Below are 21,445 nucleotides of genomic sequence, written 5' to 3'. Positions count from 1 at the left end.
CAACTATACATAGAAATGCTGCAGTCTAAATTAGCTATTAACACCCAAGAAAGAGATCTTGGAGTCATTGTGGATAGTTCTCTGAAAACATCCACTCAATGTGCAGCAGCAGTCAAAAAAGCTAACAATGTTAGGAACCATTCGGAAAGGGATAGATAATAAGACAGAAAGTATCATAATGCCCCTATTTCAATCCCTGGTATGTCCACACTTTGAATACTGTGCGCCCCTCTGGTCACCCCATCTCAAAAAGATATATTAGAATTGGGGAAAGTACAGAGAAGGGCAACAAAAATTATTAGGGTTGTGGAACAGCTTCCATATAAGGAGAGATTAAAAAGACTTCAACTGTTCATCATAAAAAACAGATTACTAAGGGGGAATATGATAGAGGTCTATAAAATCATGAATGGTTGGGAGAAAGTGAACAAGGAAGTGTTATTTACCTCTTCACATAATGCAAGAACCAGGGGGGTCACATAATGAAATTAATAGGTAGCAGGTTTAAACAAACAAAAGGAAGTACTACTTCACACAAAGCACAGTCAACCTGTGGAACTCATTGCCAGGGGATGCTGTGAAGGCCAAAACTATAACTGGGTTCAAAAAAGAATTAGATAAATTCAGGGAGGATAGGTCCATCAATGGCTATTAGCCAAGATCATCAGGAATGCAACTCCATGCTCTCGGTGTCTTTAAACCTCTAACTGCCAGATGCTGGGACTGGACAACAGGATGGATCACTTGATAAATTGCTCTCTTCTGTTCATTTCCTCTGAAGCATCAGGCAGCAGCCACTGGGATAGATGGACCTTTGGTCTGACCTGGTATGGTCGTTCTTATGTTCCTCATTTTAGAGAAGGGAAACTGAGGCATGGAATGATTAAAGGACAGACTCTTGGATGCTCAAAATTAAGCACCCATTTGGACACTTAACTAGAAGTGGCCTGATATTCAGCCACAACAACCAGAGGCATCAATGTGGGTGTGCTACACCTCTGAAATCCATACCTCATTTTATGTAAGATTTTAGGTGCCTAACTTCAGGAACCCTGGCTTGAAATTTTTGGCCTAAATGATCTACCTAAGGCTACAGGTGGTCAAAGTAAAGAATAGAAGTTATATGCTCAGATCACTCAGCAACACCTTTCTCTACAGCGCTGCCTGACAGGAATGGGAAAGAAAGGAGACATATTTTATCAGTGAAAATGGAGCATTAGAGTCAGGAGAACCCCCATTTCCCTGGAAAGTCACAAAGAGGCTGCATCTTTGGGCTGGGGATGAGCAAACACTAGTTCTTTTCTCCCCTGTCTGAACTCACAAAAACTCTGAACTGGAATCAACGGGCAGCTCTAAGGGAAGTAGAGACCTGCCTAAGCTGTCTTGGTTGAAAAGACACTGTGCTAGAATGCCTTGGGAACTAATAAGCCCTCCAAATTGTGCCTCCCCTTCCCGCACAGCCTCATGCAAAGACACACATTCATGGATACATTAAACACCCCGTCCTCTATGCAAGTCCCTCCCCAACAAAGCATGTATCATACAAATACACACCTGTGCAAATCTGCATGTAAATACATACATGCACGCATCATATATACATTATTGTTATATTTCTGAGCTCCCCCAAAGTATGCAAGGCACTTTGCAGAAACAAGTAAAGGCACAGACCCTGCCCTGAGAAGCCTACAGAGTGAATTCAGACCTGACACAACAAGTTAAGGCATGTGCACATCTTGCTGGTTCTATTAAATTAGATTAGAGAGACCCATCTGTGCACCATAGAGACACCCTAGTGCAAACATGTCATCTTATTCCTGGAGCATACATACACCCACACATACATGCACCATGCAATTACCCCCTCACCTATCCCCCACCCACCCCATACATGTAGACTGCTTAGGAGAAAACATGCCATGGGAACTGGGATCGGGTGACAAGTTTGATCCATTGAACACATGTGATGAGGGCAGCTTTTGTATTTTCCCAAATGGAAACCAAGCTCTCTTTTCCATTCCAACCCTGGAGCTGTTTTTCCTGCCAGGGAAGATGTGGTTGAGGGGAAGGGACTCTCCCTGATCCTCAGGCCTCTGCACTGTCATTTCTCAGTATCTAACTCCACAAAGGAGTGAGGGGGACAAAAGACCCCTAATATTCCCCCACATAACTGCAACTGCACCCAGTGTACCCAGTGGGAAGTGTACCCAGTGGGAAGATGACAAACAAAGGGGTTGAATCCTGGCTTGGGACAGGGGCAGGAGACAGGAATGCTCCTCCCCAAAACATCGCCTCCTGCTTTGCATCACTTCTCTCTCTCTTTTCCTCATTTTGGTCTGTCCTGTGTGGGCACAGCAGAGGCAATGGACGTAAAGCAGAGTATGATGTATCCTTTACTCCTCGTGGCTCTCTCTTCTCTTACCCAGACCACAAAAGGGAAGCAGTTGGTGCTGTGGGCTGCCCAGTGGTTGTGTTTGTTTGAGCAGGGGAGTAACTTCCGCCTCGCACACTAACCATGAAACATCATCTATGTTGGCAGGGAGGGGAAAAAAGAAATGTGCCCATTTCTATGCATTGTGAGAGGTGTATTTGTGCACATGCGCACTGACACGTGCGTGTGCGGCGACACACACACTGTTTGGGCACTGCTTTAACACTGTCCGGTGATGTCAGAACTCAGGAATGCTGGCCCCCAGCAGTAGGGTTTTTTTGGAGGGACTGTGATGGCATTTCTCACCTCCCTCACCAGGCTGAAGATGGCGCCTGCCTGAGAGGACACACCCCTGACTCCATTCAGCACCCTGGTGGAGTTTCCCTACCCAAACCCACATTCACATGTCACTCTCCCCCTCTCCACCAACCTGCAGAAGCTCCTGAAACTCCTAACTGACTGCTTAATAGCAGGCACTATAAGAGCAGCATGCATGACGATTCCTCACTGCCTATAAAGGGAGGAACTACTTGATCCTGAACTCACATCTTTCTCAACAATGTCTGGGGGAGGGTCACTAGAAACATTGGGTTTGCATCTGATTCGGACAGATCTGAGCTGGAAGGTGGAGTCCTTTTGGTCCCTCCACTTCTCCAATCACACCCATCTTTAAGGCCTGGGAGCACTTCCAAGGGGAGTGTGGAAGTGGGAAGGTATTTGCCAGTTGGGAAGCAAGGATGCTAACCCATTTGCATTTTCCCTGTGGGTCAGAATAATTGCCTTGCAACCTTTAGAGAGATGGGCTAAACCAAGCGTGGCTTTGGTTTTTGTAAATTTCCATTGGCTGGGCCTGCACATTTTGAAGTCCATCTCACAAAGAATGGGGTGGGGCTGTTAAACAGTCCTAGTTTTGGCCCATCTCTAGTTTACATCTTCATGGTGTGAAGGCATAGGCCTCTTATACTGTCCTGCACAAGTGAGGCTCTTGCAGGAGTGAAATGGTGCAACCATGGCAGTGAATTTCAGGATGGGTCAAATGTCTGGGGTAAGCCCGTGGAAATGACAAGGTGATCGATGTGGGTCTATCTCTCCCCATCAGCTGATGTGTGGGCCGGGAGAGAATGACTCTGTCTCTTATGGTATTTCCGACACTATTTATACATGTTGTGCTGATGGGCAAATACTTCCATTATGTTGCCCAGAGGCTGCTGTTGCTTGGGGCTGGGGACTGTATGCCTCCTCTTCATGTCAAGGGATGGGTGGGTGAGACTGGTACTAGTAGATGGTTAGAATACAGCGGGTGAGACTGTGTCACTGGAATCAAGTTAGCAAAGATTGAATGGGATGTTTTAGGGAGCAGACCCTAAACTATATTTCTGTGCCCACATGGAATGGATTCTGGGAGAGATGAAGGGGTTTTCCCTGACTTGTGAGAGAGCAGAATTGGTCCCCTGGGAGACGGGTGGAAGGATTCCTGAGAGGTTACCCATGGCTGGGCGTGGCACTGGAAGGGTTAAATGTATCTGCCCAACCAAGGAACCAACAGCCCCTGGGGTTAAGTCAGAATGAGTCTCTTGCCAGGCTCTGCTGGGACTCGCCCGTCTTACTCCACGCTGAGGAATGTCACAGTGTCTCCCCTCACCATCCCCAATCTGAGTTTGAGGTAAAGAGAAACTTCTTCTTTTTGTACCTTGCGCTCTTCATCCTTCATGCACCCACCATGGTAGAACGACACAGCGGCTATCACCCCATCCCTGGCACTGTGATCCCTTTGCTCTGATCAGCAGTGAGGTGGCTTGGGAGTTTCATAACCTACTCCCTTTCCCAGGGAGAAGAGCAGAGAGCTCAACGCCTTTCTGCATTTTCCTCCCCCAAATCAGAGGGTCTCCCCTTCCATCCTCTCTCGTGTGGCGTTTATGTGGCACTACCCGGATGTGCAGAATGACAGCCTAAAAAGGAGGGGAGGAATCCTCACCCTGGGAGTGTCCTCAGTTTCTTTCTCCAAGCCCCAAGGGTCTTTCTCAATCCCTCCCTCTCAGTTTCACAATCTTTGCTCCCTCGGGGCCATGCATTTACTGTGCTGTTAAATGAGGAGGAATAAGCTAGACTCCGTTGGAACCCATGACTAGCCATAGGGATCACTGCAGAATGGCAGTGCATGCTCCATTCACTGCCCTTGCAGAGATTGATCACAACACTTTTCAGCACTCCCAGCTCCTGATGGCTCAGGGAATAGGACCCGGAATCTAACCTGACTTTTCCAAACAGCCCGGCATTCATATTTCTAACCCCAGAGCAGTGAACTGGCCTCTGCAGCATTCCCTCTTCCCTCCCCACCCCAACACGGGTTGGCTCCATGCTAGATTGCCCTACTCAGTGTACATGTCTACAAGTGTAGGGGAGGGAGAGAGTCACAGTGAGTTAATGCATTTGGGTTTCACCCTTGGCATCTTGGGGTTCAAATCTCGCCATAGCAGAGGGCCAAGGACTGAAATAGATATGGGCTCCTGGTCAGGACTGAGGGGCATGGGCAGAGCTGTGAGGGGGTCTCAGACTGGAATACCAGAGGGGACTGTAGGACAGGACTGAGCTAGACGTAGAACATTAGCAGAGCTGCACATGGATTCGTTTGCATCAGCCAAGGCTGCTGACATCTGAAAGTAGGGAGGAAAATCTGACACATAATAGAGACGTGCTTAGAACTTACCAGCACATGAAGATCACACTGTTCTGACTCAACACAGGGCAGGCAAAGCCACCACGGAAGAGACCCCACTGGCTTGCCCAGTACCTGCCCAGCGCTGTACATCCCTTGCTTTCATGAGCACCAAAATCATGTGACAATGTTAAACAATCATAGAAGTGTGTATGCATCCGCCTGTGTGTGTCTGCCTGCATGTCTCTAGCGTGACGGCTGTGCATGCAAGTACAGAACGTAGGGAAGCAAGGAACTCGGGGAGCAGAGAGAGGAACAAAATCACTGGGGTAGGAATTCCAAGGCCTTGCAGCGGCCCAAGGCCAGGCCTCAGGCACTTGACAGCCAGCCAGGACTCCATCAAGACAAGAGACTTCTTTGATCTACCGCAGAGTTAAAAGGAGATCATTAACTTGCTCTAGACTAATTCCACCCCCCCCCCCCCCCCCCCGGCCGCTGCAGCAGCAGCAGTTGCAGGAAAATCCCTGGCTGCTCTGGTTGGCCCCTGGGGAGACTCCACCCCCCTGCTGCTATTCCACCCTTCTCCAAGCCAGACCACAGGATCAGGTGGATGTGTTTGCTAGTAATTCGCGCACTGTGTGCCTTCCCTTCTTAGCTTCTAAGGGTCCGTCTGTAACCTGCGTGTGAAGTTTCCTACTCACAGAACTTCCTCAGCCCTGGCTCTGTGACATGGGGATGCTAGGACAGCTTAGGTGAGCATTCCCCTCACACAGAACCAACTCAGAGAGGTGGGGAGAGCATAACAAGCCTCACAACCCGGGCATAGTCTCTCATAGGTCCCTCTCAGACTTGACTTTGTGACGGGGAAGAAAGTAAGAAACTTCACAGCCCAGGCATGCAGTCCCCACTCCCAGAGCTGCTTCAGAGATACAGGTAGAGAATAATGAGGCCTACAGCCTGGGTGTGGTGACATGCTTTAGTCAAACTGATAGCATCTCCGACACGAAAAACTTGGCACCTAAAATTTCTTCTGTGATCAGGGAGTGGAGCTAATTCCTTTCATCCGGTCCCCAGTGAGGGGGCCTGCTTTTGCAATTCCTCTGCACAGCATTGATCCATAAATGCTCCTCCAGTTTTCTCTCCTCCTCCTCCCTAGCTAGCAAGGTCGCATCTCTCCTCTTCCCACTAATTCCACCAAAGTCGTGCAGTTGTGTAGCACCTCCCTGCTGACCCCAGCAAGTGCCAGAGTTTAAAATAAAGTCTAATTTCCTACATGTATTAAGTATCAGGAAGGACCAGAGTCATCTGTACAGTGCAACATTCAACCACAGATGCATTTCTTGACAGGTGAAAACATTAAAAATCAATTCTAATCTCAGGTTACAAATACTTGGACTCACAAACAATCAGTTTTCTAATATAAACTCCAGTGTGTGTGATACATAAATAGTACCATACAGGAGGAATACAGAGCCTTTCACTTCTAGGTCACTGGTTCCAGCTAGGGTGACCACCTGTCCCGAATTTCAGTCCCGAAATGCAGAGTTCAAGTCTTGGTTGTGGGTTGAATGACTCTGTGACAGCATTTGTCCTGGATTCCCTCTGCACCTGACCGAGGCTCGGAGGCAGCACCAGCCTCTTCCTGGTGTGTGTGTGGGGTGGGGTGGGGGAGGAGGGGGCGCTGAGATGGGCCTTGGCCCTCCCTCGCCACAAGGCCCCTCCCCCTGCTCCTCCTCTTCCCCCTGAGCCCGGAGTCGGGCCATGGTAAGAGCTTCCCAGGGAGCCCCAGCCACTGTGGAGAAGACCCAGACCCTCCACCTGCCCTGGGCGGCATGCGGCATGCGACATGGGCATGGGCTGGAGACTGCTCTCGGGCACCCTTGTACCCCACTGAGAGCAGGTGCAGCAGGGTCTGGGGATCACCACAGTGGCCCAGGCTCCCTGGGCAGCTCTTACCACTGCCCAGTTCCGGCTTCTGACCTAGCCTGGCCAAGGGTCAGGGCCTCAGGGGGGAAGAGGAGGATCGGGGGTGGGAGCTCAGGGGAAGAAGATGGACAGGGATGGGGCCAAAGAGGGGGGGCAATGCTCCTGCATGTGTCCTGCTTTTGCCTTTTGAAAAGATGGTCACGCTGGTTCCAACCCAGGTCCAGCTTGGTAATTATCAGAAGTCATCCTCATGTGACAGCTGTTTGGTGCCCCTGAATGACATGAGTTTATGGCCTCTCTGCAGTGTGTCTTGTGGGAAGATGCCTACATCACAAAAAACACCATGAAAACTGGCATTAGCTGGCTCCCTTATTGGCAGCCTCAGTAGAGAGTCCAAGGATTTAGTGGGCTGGGAAACTGCACTTCTCTTCTCATCCCTAAAAATGGTCCCTGAAGGTCAGACCTGAGGCCCATTGGTAACAGGGAAGGGGGCAACAGCATGTGGGGTGAAACTTGCATTGCCATTGCCTGTGTGGTACCTGCTCTGTGGATAAACAGAGGATTCATTGTCTCTAGAGTCATCAGTCTGGCACTTTTCCCCAGCACTAAACTGAAATGAAATGTTACACCCTGAAAGCAGTTGAGCAAAGAATAATCTGGCTAAGAGAGCATTCACCAGAACCCAGAGTACAGGCATCTTACTAATAATCATAAAACAGTAAAACAACCTACATTTCATAAACACATGGGGTCAAATTCTCCTCTCCGTTACAACGGGGCAGCCCGCAGGGGTTCAGCTACCATGCACTGCACAGCAACCCAATTAGGCAAGCAGCTGAAAGGCCAACTTTTCACACATGAGTACTCCAGAATAAAGAGAGCGTAGAGCTAACTGAACAGTTGAGTAATACTTTTCTCTGTTTCTTTTCCTATTATTTTGGAAATGTGTTTTAATAAGTACTTGCTTTCCCATGCCTCTACTCTGTAGTCCTGCAGGGCAGTCCCAGGGACCAATTCAGAGTTGATGTAAGTGGCTGAGATTTCATTGAGCTCCATGGAATTGCACTCACTTACACCAGCTCTGAATCTGGCCTGTAACCTGGCATTTGTAATGTCAGCATTCAAGGTTTATGACATTGAAATCCAATGTTTATGACATCACAGCCCAGCACCATGGAAATAACTGTGATGTCGTGGTGCAGAGTTTGTGACTTTACTGCTGGATCGAACAGGAGTAGCAAATTGGTCTGTGAAAGAGGAGTCAGTCTCCCTTTCCACTTCTTTTTTTTAACAGTGCCCAAATGTGCACATAATTGGCCACGGGGATTTAAAAACAAACAAAACCTGCAGAACATCTGACAGATCATGAATGAGTTTCATAACAGAGGGAAATATTGGGAAGGTTTTCTCTGATATTTTGAAAACTCCAGTACTGTATGCACCAGGACTGCCAGCCACCTGGTGAGGTCACACAATCTATCCTTGTATAATGAAACTTCCCTGACTGTTGGCAAAGTATTTAGGGCTCCTCAGCGTGTAATGCTATTGCTCAGCAATTCTCAGACTTCATTCCGCAGACCACTTTGTAAGAGGCAGAGATTCTCTCATTTCGCTTCTCTCAGATTTCCCATCCCACACTTTCATGGCAGCTTTTCTCTCTCCGTTTGGCTGGTTCCCTACCTCTCCCTCCCACTGCCACCTTCCCCTTCCTCACCATAATTAGAGTTGTTTGTGCAGGATTGGCATTCAATACCTGTGTAACATTTGTTTCCTACTTTGTTATTGTCTGGTAGGGGGACCCCATCCCAGAAGACATTTACAAGATAATGAGTGACAGCTCGGTGCACTCCAGGAGTGACCTCCAGCGTGCCCTGCAGATAGACTCCGTAGGTAAATCTCCTCTACACCAAACACTCCTCTTCCTTCCTTACATCTCATGGTGGGAGTACCTTTCTTTTTCCATCAGGTACACTGGCAAGGCTTACTCACTCTAAATATCAAAACATGTTACTCTCTAGGTGCCAGTCTATCAAGCTATACTGCAAAACTCAGTTACAATAGGGCTGGGTGCTGGGGAGATTTAAATAGCCTGGTGCATGGAATGAGGAGCTTGAGAAAAACCCAAGCAAGCTTCTGAACTAGGAGATTCCCAGAGAGGTGGTTGGAGTGGAAGGTGAGTAGATTAGGAGGTGCACAAGCGAGCGAGTGAACTAGCTTATGAGCTGATGCAAAGGCACACAGGTGAATGGATGAAGTGGGCTTTGAGGAGATGCACAAGTGGATGAATTGACTGATCCATGGGTAGACAGAAAGACAGACTAGTGGGTGATTGGGAGGTGGCCTGGTGAACTGATAGCACTCATCTAGGAGAAGGTGGGCATATGTGCAGGGGGAGGAGGGATGAGAGAGCTGGTCCCCAAGTAGAATAGATAGGGAGGGGCACAGGCAGGTGTGTGGACTGGTTCACAGGTAGGTCCTTCTATGAGATGATAGAAAAGGGAAGAAGGATGTGGGATTGTGTCAGGCTGACTAAACTGGTCGTGGGATTGGAATTGCTTTGTCATTTTCTGTGGGTAATAGCTCAGAGTTTGCAGTGCTTGGGAACACCTGGCCAGGACTGAAGTCACAGAGCAGCAGCCCAGGGAGCAAAGTGTGGAGGGATTGGCACATGTGGGAATAGGACCACGTGTCACGGTCGCCAGGCTGGATCAGGAATTTATTTATAAACGGTCTCTTCAGAGTGAATTCCATTCTATTCTAACCTCTGCTCCCGCCCGTCCCCCTCCACCCCCCTCGCCTTCTCTCTTGTGTTTTGTCTGTTTGTAGCTTTGTAATCCTTGCCGAGACACTATCTACGGGGGAACAGAATTTCCTGCTTTTGTTTCCTATGCCAGTCGGACCACTGGCACGTTCTCAAAAGCATTCCCGCTCCCTTTCAAAATGGTCTGGGAGGGGGGGAGAGAACCAGCTGTGGGCTGCTATTGTTTTCCTTAAAAAGAGGCGACGAGGTCCCCCCCAGTTCTTCTTCTGAGTCCATGAGCCACACAATGGGGCAGCTTCCAAAATTAGAAGCACTGCCTTTTGCAAGCCTGGGTCCCCACCCCTGTCAGCAGCAGCAGCAATGGCCTATCAAGAAGAAGGGGGGGGAGAAGGGGGGCCTCGGTTTTCAATAGAAGATTTGTTTCAAGTCAACAGTGTTGCTATTTTTTTCTCATCAACTCAACCTTTATGCAAAAGGCAACCCCCACCCTGGCCTGATAAAATTCCAGAGAACGCAAGATGGGGGGAGGGGGAGAGACAGAGAAGATGTGTGCAGTCTGTCATGTCCTATAGTTTATGTACGGGATACGTTTCTGTTCCAGTGACTAATCACTCATATGCTTAAGAAATGAAACAGGATTCTCTTGGGAGACCAGGGGTTTGGGAATGGGCTATGAAGCCTTTCAAGTCCAGGTCATTGGTTCCACACTAAACCCAGATTAGGAAAGACTGGATGACACAGGGGATCACATATGGGACTGAAAGCTTTCATACCCAAGTTACAGATTCCAATCTGCCCTCAAGTAGTTAGTGACTGCATGTCATTACTCTTCGCTGGCCTATGTGAAATCAGCCTGGTGCTGTCACAGCAGGCCGGCAGACAGGTGTTCACATCACAATATCCACCAATGATGACTTGTTAACTTGTGGACTGAATAGAGACCAAATGCTCCTCTCACCCTTAAGAAGTGGCCTTTTCCAGGGCAGGGGTGAAGTGCATTATGGGGAGTGATAAGTGTGGGAAGCTTGCTCTGCTGTTGTGCCTGATAAAGAGAGATCTTCAGTCCAGTGCCTTGTCCCGGTCCTGAATTCACTTTAATACAATAACTCCCTGGAGGCTGATGCCCATTTTGCCTCCCACTGCAGCTACACCAGGCCACAGAAGGAGAGAGCTGCCACTGGATGGGAGTTGTCTCTGAACACTGCTGTTGTCTGGGGCTCAGGAGGGGCCAATTACTAGAGCAACCCATGGAGACTTTGAGAATTTCTCTGTTCAGCTCTTCCTATGGGAAAGCAGTGGGATGGGGATACTGGGAACTGGGCTGACTGCTACCAGTCCTCCTCCCCTCCTTTCCAACTACCCCCAGTACCTGAGTTTTAACTGACAGTAATAGAGGGGAAGAGTTATTTTAAACTCATTTTTCTATTCTCATGCCAAAAAAGTTGATTACCTCAAATGAGCGTGGTGGGTTGGGAGAGAGAACGCCAGTACCCCACCGCCACCTCATCTAACGCACCTGCATCCTGACCTCCCACAGCCCTGCTATTCCAGTCCTGGGTCCTCCACTCAGCTCTGCCAGTGCCCCTCAGTCCTGCTCCGTAGCACCCTCTGTTATTCCAGTCCTAGGACAAACACACAACTTTACCACTGCACCTCAAGTTTCACCTGCAGCACCTCCTGCTAATCCAGCCTTGCTCCTTGCCCTCCACCCCAGCTCAGCTGATTCATCTGAATCTTGACTTGCAACTCCCTCCGCTACGCCACTTATATTCCAAATAGCTCTGCTAAAGTGCATCTCACTCTTGCCCTAGAGTATCTTCTGCAAGTCCAGTCCTGGGCCTCCCTTTAACGAGATATGCCAGTTACTGTGAATGGAGCAGTATGATGAGGTGAACAAATGTAGAGACTCCCCACACTCATTGCACTTGTGACCTGAGCTGGGACTTGAACTTAAAACTCTGGACAGGACATGCTAGTGCATTAACTAAACCGATGAATCACCCAAATGCTGCCTCCTCTGTCACTTGATGCCCACACCATTGCCTCACTTTTTTAACCTCTACATTATCTTCTTTGGCTATGTCCTTCTCTTGCAGAAGAGGATGGCTCCAATTTGGACCTGAACTCAACCCGAGCCCATCCTGGTCAAAACTTGCCTCGAGGGAGACGAAGTCTAGGTGAGTGACAGATTCAGACCTAACTTCTGTGCAGGAGTTTCAGTGTAAGTGGGAGATTAGGTATACAGATACAGTACATGGGTATATATAGTCTGCATCTGTGTCCACCAGGAGTGTATGAATGTGCCTGTGCGTGTTTAAGTGTGTTCACTGTGCATATGTGCATTTAGCCACGCAAGTGTGTTTGTGTTAGGGAGTCTGTGTCTGCCTCTATGCTACCAAATGTAGTCTTCTTCTTTCAGCGTTGCTGTTAACTGCCCCAGTGCCAGGGTTAGTGCAGACAGCAGGGGGCAGGCATTTCCAGCACAGTGTCCCAATGCCCTCCTCTGGCTGGGGCTTCGGACTTGGTGTTGGAAATGCCTGAGCCCTGTCTGCATTAGCATTCACTTCATAGCTTGTACCAGTACTGGAAAACAAGCACTAGATATGCTATTGTAGTCACGTCTTGTGTCAGTCAGTGACTAACTCTGTTTCTGCTGAGTGTGCTACTGACCTAAGCAAATGTAGAGACTGCTATTAATTGTTAAGTATTGAAATTAGCTGAAATAATTCAACAGAGCGGAATGATAATGGACCAGGCCTGGTGCCCTAGCAATTGTTATTTGCACTTTTTGATTCCCAGTCCCATCCTCCGGCTCCAGCTGGGGCCAGCAGGGCCTGAAAGTGTTGCAGAGGCCAAGCGTTCAGCACCTGCAGTAGAGGAGCTGGTGTTCGGAAGCAGGAGACATCATTCTGCAGCCAATCACTCTGTCTCGTTACACAGCAGCACTGACTAGCCCCTGTCCTTTCCAGCCCGAGATGTTAGCTGTAGTTATTATTTATTATGTACCATCAGGATGCTTGGCCCTTTGAAGGAGACAGTGAGGGGCACTGAATGGGTGTAGGATGGAGAAAGAATATATATCTGTCGCTCCAGGAAAGTGTGCGCCTTTGTCCGATAACCTAGTGGGGTTGCATCAGGTTTCCGAGAGTAGCCTGTGAAGACCTATTTCACCATTTTTCTCTTCGGTCCCTCTATACGCAGTGGTAGATGCTGAGCCAGCAGTACTCGCAGAGTGCAAGACACGGACGGAGGTCTTTGAAATCTCCCGGAGCATGGTAGATTCCACCAATGCCAACTTCGTGGTGTGGCCGCCGTGTGTGGAGGTGCAGCGGTGCTCCGGGTGCTGCAACAACCGCAACATGCAGTGTCGCCCCACAATGGTCCACGTGCGGCATGTCCAGGTACACAAGAATCCTCTATCCTCTCCCTCCCCCTTTGCGTCCTTCTCTCATGGCCCCTCCGCTAAAAACACAAACCAACTGTAGTCATACAAGTGAGGGGCCAACAGTGCTGGCCTCTCCATCACTGCCGTGACAACGCACCTCAGCCCAAACACACGAACTGATACAGCGTCTCCTCCTCCTCTCCTTTCCCCTCTGTGATCTTCCTGCCTCGCCCGGCTGTAAACAGACACCTGATAGCTGACCTCTTGCTCTGATCATGCTAGCTCTTCAGTTAATAGTGGTTTCCACACTTCCTCCCAGACAGCTCATTTCAAAATATAATCCTGCCGCACAAATCTTCTGCCTGACCTGTGAGAGATTCCCTCAGGCCCTGGGCAGGCTGGTGTGTGTGTGTGTGTGTCTGCTTTATCAGGAAATTCTTTTCTCAGAAAAGCCACTCTGAATGAGGGAGAAATAAGAGAGAGGGGGAGAAATGGGAGTTGTTTTTGTGGAAAAAGCAAAGGAGAGGGCAAAAGTCAGCCAGGAAAAGTGACCCGGAAATGGCTTCTCTGAGGACAGAAGTCTCTGTATTGTGTGGTTGGAAATGTTTGTCTAGTGAGCAGCGTGTGGTCTGAAGCGTGTGGGCTTTCAAGGAAAGATAAACAGCCAGTAGGTTTGATCACTGGTTGAGTGATGTTGCCAGGGCCAGTGGTTTGGGAGGATTTCAGTTCCAGACTCAAAGCAGTGATAGTATTTATAGCCCGCAGACCTCCTCAGGGAATGTGGTTTTGTTAGATAAGCTAAACTAGGTCAGGCCTGGTCAGTATTTGAATGGGAAACCACCAGCGCAAACGTAGGGACTGTAGGATGTGCTGCCGGAGATCTAGTAAGAGGTGCTCTTCCCTCTGAGGGTACAGCTACACTGCCCCCGCTGGGAAGTGTAAGTCCCACTGCGGGTAGATGTACAGCCCCTAGCTCTGACTGAACTAGTGCTCTAAAAATAATAGCGCGGCTGCAGCAGCTCGGGCTAGCTGCTCAAGTACCATCCCAGCCAAGATGCTCGGTACGTACTCTGGCTCTTTTTAGCGCACTAGCTCGATCAGAGCTAGCATGTGTACATCTGCTTGAGCTGGAAATTACACCCTTCAGCTGCATTGTACATGTACCTTGAATCAGTGATGCAAGGGCTGCAGAATGGTTCCTGGGAGGACTGTGTTGCCAGACGTGCTGCCCTTAACATGAGACGTGAGCCCCTTGCCACTGTTAGTCATTAAAAATAATGAGACAAATTCAGACGTGGCTTCGCTGAAGTTAGCAGAGTTGCGCTTGTTTACATCAGGTCTGAATTTCTCCTCTCTGCCATGTTCTTTTTGGAACAGTAAGGGTTTTAACTCCAGTATCTCAATTCAGTTATTTACATTCTGCCTACCCCAAAACTTCCTCTGTCAAATCTATCAGACCCAGCATTGTTCTGTATTTCTTTTCCCAGTTGTGTAATGTTTCTGGGCACTGTTCATGTTTCATGCAAGAAGCAGCTGTAAGTCAGGAGTGGGTGAAGTGATTCTCTATGTACAAAGCCAAAATCAGACCTGCCTGGCTATGTGCTACTCTACTGAAATCAGTGAAAGTTGCACCAAACTGTACCAGGCCTGGATTTGATCCATGGATTTTAAAGTGCTTTTGGACCCTTTGGGAAGAAGGGCAATAGAGAAATAAAGGTAGTATTCATATTGATGTAGTGGTAGTTATAGCTGTATTTATATTTTAGATGGGTTTGTTTTTATTCTCACCCAATAGGTAAACAAGATAGAATTTATCCAGAAGAAGCCAATCTTCAAAAAAGCCATTGTGCCCTTGGAGGATCACCTGGAGTGTCGATGTGAGGCACTGTCTTCTCGGCCCTCCGGTCGTGGTCGGCCAGGTTCACGTGAACACAGAGGTAAGGCTGCTGGTATTAGGGGAAGAGAGGGAAATGCTGCAAGATGAGACAGAGGGCCAGAGCCTCAGCTGCTGTGAATCAGCACAGTGCTGGTGAAGTCCATGGAGCTTTGCTGATTTCCAGTGACTGAAGATTCTGCCCAGAGTGTTGCTTGTGAGAGGGGCAAAAATGGGGAGAAATGGAGGTGGGGAAGGGGGAAAGAAAGACAGAGGAAAGTATGGAATGGGAAAGAGGGAAAGAGCAGAGAGGAAAAGGAGAGTGGAGAAATGAGGAGAATAGATGAAGTGAGGAAGAATGGAGGGGAAGGAAGAAGAGGGTCTTCGGCTCTCTTGCTGTAGAGATGGTGGGGAGGGAGTGGTATTTCCAGCTGTCTCCGCTGCTGTTCATGGCATGATACACTCCCATCTCTGTTTTGGCAGGTGAGTCACCATCGATCACTGCAGCCCCTGTTTCAGTGAGACAACGAGCGCGCCGGCTGCCAGCACGAAAGAGAAAACATCGGAAGTTCAAGCATGTCCATGATAAGAAAGTGCTGAAAGAAATCCTCACAGCATAGAGGTGCTGGCCAGGGAGAGAGTGCAAGGCAGGTAATAACAACTGCCACAGGAGGGGGGGGCACTTTGGGAAGTGAGCCAGTCTGCTCTTCTAGTCATGGGGAATCCCCTTCCCACACACAAGCACTGCCTACGCACCTCAATTGCTACCCACAGCACCTGCTGCGACTTCAGCCCTGGGCCTGCCCAGGTATCTCAGTTCTGCAGCTCTTGTTATTCCAGTGTAGGGCCAAGATGCCCAATAGTGCCAAATTGTGTGATCTAATGAAGTAACAGGACTAGCCTGGTACTCACCAAATTCATCCCACTTATGATTCATCACATTTGAACTCATTCTTGCAGAGGTGAAAGGTTTATGCATTAATCCCACTTTGCCACTGAGCCCCACTCTACCACCTCCCTTAAAGCTGAGCAAGCCCATCCTCTCTATATCAAAAAACCACTGGAGACCATATTACTTGTCTATTATGTGGAGCTCGTTCTGATCTTCCTTCATGGATTGAGTTTCCACTGGTAATGGAGAATTAATGTCCATTTTGTAGTCTCTGTTGCAGGATTGCTTTTTTTAGTTTTTTGGTTAAAATGGTGGAAGGACAGAAAAGGAGCAGCACTTTGATGAGTCTCGCTGCCCTAACAGGAAGTCTGAGAGCATAACAAAGGTTAAAAAAAAGCAACAGGAGAACTGGAGTCTTGGAATTAAATCTGGAGCCTTTCAATTCTAGGGGCCTGACTCTCTCACTTACAGAGACGTAAATCAGGAGTAACTCCATGGACTCCAATGGCATTTCACTGGTGTAAAGCTAGTGTGAGTTAAAGGAGAATCAGGCCTTGGGTTCTCAATAGGCTAGGCCTTTTGAGACAGTGAAAGAACTGTGGTCTGAGTACAGAAACTTGGAGCCAGGAGTCTTCTAACCCCACCTTTAGCACTAGGTCTGCTCTGGGTTCTTCTGCCATTTTAACCAAAAAAATACACCTCTAGGTCCCTGGCCAGCCCAAGAATCCAAATGCAAGGGTGATGTGCTGCTATTTTTGCTCCTGTGCCAAGCTTACCTGGGTCTGTCCTGGAGATAACCAGAAGACTTCAGTGGCTGTGTCTCCAGTGCTATTAATGACAGGTTTCAGAGTAGCAGCCGTGTTAGTCTGTATTCGCAAAAAGAAAAGGAGTACTTGTGGCACCTTAGAGACTAACAAATTTATTTGAGCATAAGCTTTCGTGAGCTCAAATAAATTTATTAGTCTCTAAGGTGCCACAAGTACTCCTTTTCTTAGTGCTATTAAAGTGGTACTTTAAAGCAAACATTATCATAGAAGAATCAAAGAAGGAAGGGGAATAGTAGAGTGAGATGGGTTCTTATTCTAATTCAGTGTCTGTGTTTGTTTCACTTTTAGGTTTATTTAATATACAGTAAAACCTGTCTTAGAGATCACCTCTGAAGAGAAACCACCTGTCACGAGCAACTACTTGCAGAGGCCACAGAACACAACCACTGTCTGGTGTGCAAACCTTTGAAGAGAGACCACCTCTTACAAGTGACCACTTTTGCTAACTCCCATGAGTGGTCGCTCTTGGCAGGTTTTACTGTATTTGCTGTATTGCCCCCATGGGGTCCTCAGAGTGATAACTCTTCCTCTCTGTCGGTCTGTCTCGGTGCCCGAGTCGGACGGCAAATGGTGCTTCCCTTTCCATGACCGGACCTTCTCCCTAGATTTCCCTCTCTTCATTTACTAAAAACATTTTAAAGTTTTCCAAAAAAAAAGAAAAAACATTAGGAAAAAAAAGAAAAAATCACATGCAACTGGAACAGGATGATGCCTTTCCTACTGCAGAGGATAGAACGGCAAATGGGAAAAAGAAAAATGGGTCAATTTTCCTTTGAGGGGGGAAAAAAGGGGGGGGGAAATGGGAGCAATTTTCTTCCTTTCCCCTCTTCTTCTTGGTGAGGGTGAGGGACCCTGGCTGAGATCAATGATTGTGATGGACATGTTTTAAAGCAGTCAGACCTCAGATTAAGAGAGGAAACCAATGATGGAAAATGCACTAAGGACTTTTATTGTCCCGTCTGGACAGATTTTGTGTGTGTGTGTGTGTATATATATTATTTTAAAAACCACTAAAATGTACAACATCTCGGGGAACAGAAAAAAATGAAAGCAAAATGCATTTATCCCATCCACCCCTGGTGCAAACTGGAAGACTTTTGGGGCAGTGGGAAGGAGTGGACAGCTGGCAGAATCATTCTCCCCTCTCCTGGCCCCCTGACAAAGGATGCTGTCTTTGCACATGGCTGTAGAGGTTCGACTTTCCAGTCTGGGGACTTGGGTTATTGTTTAATTCACTTGTATGTGTGTGTGTGTGTATATATATATATATATATATATATATATCTGGTTTTAAAATGGATTTGTTCCACGGTGGGAGGAATCTGCAGGCATGTTTGTGCATCAGCTCAGGTGGGCTAGAAGAAAAGCAAACTTTCCACGGCTTTACCCAGTGTGTGTGGGGTGCAAAATGGGGTGCACAGAGCAATGTCCCTCACTCTCTTTCCCCCTGCTCACAACTCCCCTGCAGGATACAGAATGACAACACAATCAACCAACGAAATATAGGCTTAGAAACATTACTTCATCAGAACAAACTGTAACTGGCTGACCAGTGATCCTGAGGGCAGGATAATATTATCCAGAAATATCTGAGAGCAGAATAACCCTTTCATGGATGTTTCTCATATCACACTCTCAGTTGCTCTCCCCGTCTCTACGTCCCTGGCTCTCCCATTTTCCTCCCCCATTTTTCTCTCTCAAACACACACACGAGGATTTCCTTAACTTACATTAAAGCTCTTTTCAGTTTCAAAAGCACTATAGATCCAAGGAATTTCTTGGGCAGTTGAAGGGGTTTGGGGTGAGGGTAAGGGGAGAAAGTGAACCTCTACTTCACAACAGTGATTAAAAACAGAAACAATCCCCTGTGGTGAAAAAGCATTGATGACTGGTGTCCTGACCTTCACGGACATCTTCGAGAGCCGTAGAAGTCTAGGTGGCAGAGGACAGAATGATTCTTCAGATAGGGACCACCTGTACACACACAATTATTAGGACATTGTTATTTATCATATGTATTGCAGGAGACGACCCAGTCATGGACCCACTGTGCTGTGCACACAGCACACAACAACAACAAAACAACATAAACACACAACAACAACAAAAACTGTCCCTGCCCCAAAGAGCTTACAATGTAAGTTAGAGCTATAACTTTCCCAGCTGCCTCTCCTTATTCCATTTCCTTTACTGTGATCATTCTCCCATGGGAGAATGAGGCAGAAGAAGGGGAAAATATGCAGTACCCTCTCCACGGGGAATAACCCCTCTCATGGTCACTCAGTACAGCATACACATTGGGACAGAGGAAACAAGGAGTAGGCTGGAGGTAATTCCACCCTCATATTTGTGCCCTGTTGGTAAAGGTCCCATCCACCAAATTCAGGTCTCAGTGCAGGCAGAAGTTCCACGGGGAGACTAGCAGCAGGAGAAAGATGATGATGCAGCAGGATGGGGAGTGCGGTTCATCAGACAGGGGCTTAGATCTCCCCTCACCTCAAACCCAGAGCTCCTCACTTGCTGCCAACATCTTTCTCTGCCTCTTGCACTCTGCTCCATTCCCCCTACGCACCCCACAACTTCTCAAGTCTTAAGACACTTTGCTTTCCTGCTCCAAAATCTCCTTCCTGTGGTTTGTAAAGTTGGTGAGGTTTTGGTTTTTTTTTTGCTTTTTTTATTTTAATGTAAGATTAATTTATACTCAGTACTGTATTTAAAGTTGTAAAAAAATACAAAAACAAACAAACACCCAAACTCTCAACAAAGTGTTAAGTTTCTTCTGTATGCAAAACTAAAAAGGCAAAAAGTGATTAGAGGTCAGACAGAGAATCCCAGCTCCTGCACTTCAGCTGAGATTATAAAAGCAGCAACTAGAGACTGAACATTCACATTTGCTTTTCTAGTCCACCCCAGCCGCCAGCCAGGGCTGGGTTTTCCCCTCGTGTGTATTCCTCTGTACTTTGTCCAGTCTAGTTTTCAATGACTCAAGTGCTGGGGACTTCTCATGCTAATAGGTCTCACCTTTAGCAATGTTTTCTGATGCCCAGCCAGACTTCCCCATTGCTCACTTTCATCCCATTATTCCAGGTTCTACTCCTTTGAGCAACTCAAAACAATTCCTCTTCCTCTCTGGTGTTTACATTCTTCATAGACTCCTAAACAGTTGACATATTCCCCCCTTAGTCATCGTCTAGACATCTACAGCTCTTCTCAAATAAGGGTTCAGAAGGCCAAAGTGTTTCCCCTTCCACTGGGTAAGGGAGGGGTTGCACATTCTGGCACCTATGTGTCATAGCACTGCCCCATGCTACAGTGCAGTTAACACACATGTGGGTACAAACAGCTGCCTCAATCTGGGCTGTTCTACAGAGAACTGTTGGAATGTCCCTATGAACTGGCAAATCACCCCCCCATTTCTCTATTCCCTGAGCCCCCTGCTCTGTTTTAGTTAGTAAAACAATGTGGAACAATTGCTTCACTAACTAAAAGAGTAATTCGGCGTCTTGGAGAAGCAGCATTCAAAATTCTCTTGGACCAACTTGTGTACAATTGCACCATGCTACCCCCCCATCTCCCTGGCACTTTAGAGAAGTTATTCTTCCCTTTCCTTCCTAAAATACTCTCCTGTTCCCTGTTGTGGTTTCTGACTAAATGTAGTACAGGAACATCACTGTTTTAACGGCCCTGGCCTCTTCTTACAGTCTACCCACATGTACAGGAAAAGGCCTGACAGCTCTGAAACTCCACCAGCTCATTGAGCTGAGCTCACTAATTAATACTCAGTTCCCTTTACCTGCTCTCAGGTACAGTGGTTTTCAAACTTTTTTCTAGCAACCCAGTTGAACAAAATTGTTGATGCCCGTGACCCAGCGGAGCTGGGGATGAAGGGTTTGGGAGGGGTTCAGGGCTGGGGATGGGGCCAGGATTGAGGGGTTTAGGATGCAGGAAGGGGCTCCGGATTTGGGGTGGACTCAGGGCTGGGGTAGGAGGTTGGGGGTGCGGGCTTACCTCAGGCGGCTCCCAGTCAGCAGCCCAATGGGGGTGCTAAGGCAGGCTTCCTGCCTGTCCTGGCACTGCGGACCCTGCTGTGCTCCGCAAGTGGCCAGGTCCAGCTCCTAGGTGGAAGCACGCAAGTGGCTCTGCCTGGCTCTCACCAGGAACCAGCCAATGGGAGTGTGGAGCTGGTGCTCGGGGCGGGGGCAGCACACAGAGCCCCATGACCCCCTGCCTAGGAGCTGGACCAGCTGCTGGCCGCATCCGGGGTGCAGCGCAGTGTCAGAACAGGTAGGGACTAGCCAGCCTTAGCTGGGCAGCACTGCTAATGGGACTTTTAATGGCCCAGTCGGCGGTGCTGACCAGAGCTGCTGCGACCCAGTACTGGGTCGCAATCTGCAGTTTGAAAACCACTGCTCTGGTTGAGGGAGCCAAGCACAACCAATATATTCAACACAGAGGTATATAGACCCAAGTGGGAGCTCCTTTTTCCACCCCCTAGGTGGCAGATCCAAAGAGCTCAATGTTCTATATAGTCCCCAATCCAGAGGCTACCTCCAAATAAAGGGCCTGGATTCCAGTGTTCCAAAGATAATCTCTTATTCGGGCACTGTTCATTAAAGGTGCAGGACAATTGCTACACTCCTCCTATAGGAAGCTTTACTTCAGTGGTAGGTGAATGGCCCCTACCTGCATTCTCT

At 48.1% G+C, this 21,445-nt stretch overlaps 1 protein-coding gene across 4 annotated transcripts in view; it reads left to right on the top strand.

Annotated features, from left to right (window-relative positions):
* The window catches only part of PDGFB (platelet derived growth factor subunit B), a 30,304-nt gene extending 10,806 nt beyond the window's left edge, over positions 1 to 19,498 (top strand). For 3 of the 4 annotated variants that reach the window (XM_074941591.1, XM_074941592.1, XM_074941590.1), the window contains 6 exons: positions 8,807 to 8,903; positions 11,871 to 11,951; positions 12,976 to 13,175; positions 14,955 to 15,096; positions 15,516 to 15,683; positions 17,040 to 19,498. In XM_074941591.1, the coding sequence (XP_074797692.1) occupies positions 8,807 to 8,903; positions 11,871 to 11,951; positions 12,976 to 13,175; positions 14,955 to 15,096; positions 15,516 to 15,652 (657 nt within the window). In that variant the 3' untranslated portion in view covers positions 15,653 to 15,683; positions 17,040 to 19,498. The remainder of the gene's footprint in view (positions 1 to 8,806; positions 8,904 to 11,870; positions 11,952 to 12,975; positions 13,176 to 14,954; positions 15,097 to 15,515; positions 15,684 to 17,039) is intronic. The other variant, XM_074941593.1, reaches the window with a different exon arrangement.
* The last annotated feature ends 1,947 nt before the right edge of the window (positions 19,499 to 21,445 follow it).

Source organism: Natator depressus, chromosome 1 (assembly GCF_965152275.1).
Source record: "Natator depressus isolate rNatDep1 chromosome 1, rNatDep2.hap1, whole genome shotgun sequence".
In the NCBI taxonomy this organism is placed as follows: domain Eukaryota; kingdom Metazoa; phylum Chordata; order Testudines; family Cheloniidae; genus Natator; species Natator depressus.
This window is presented reverse-complemented; position numbering and strand designations above follow the sequence as displayed.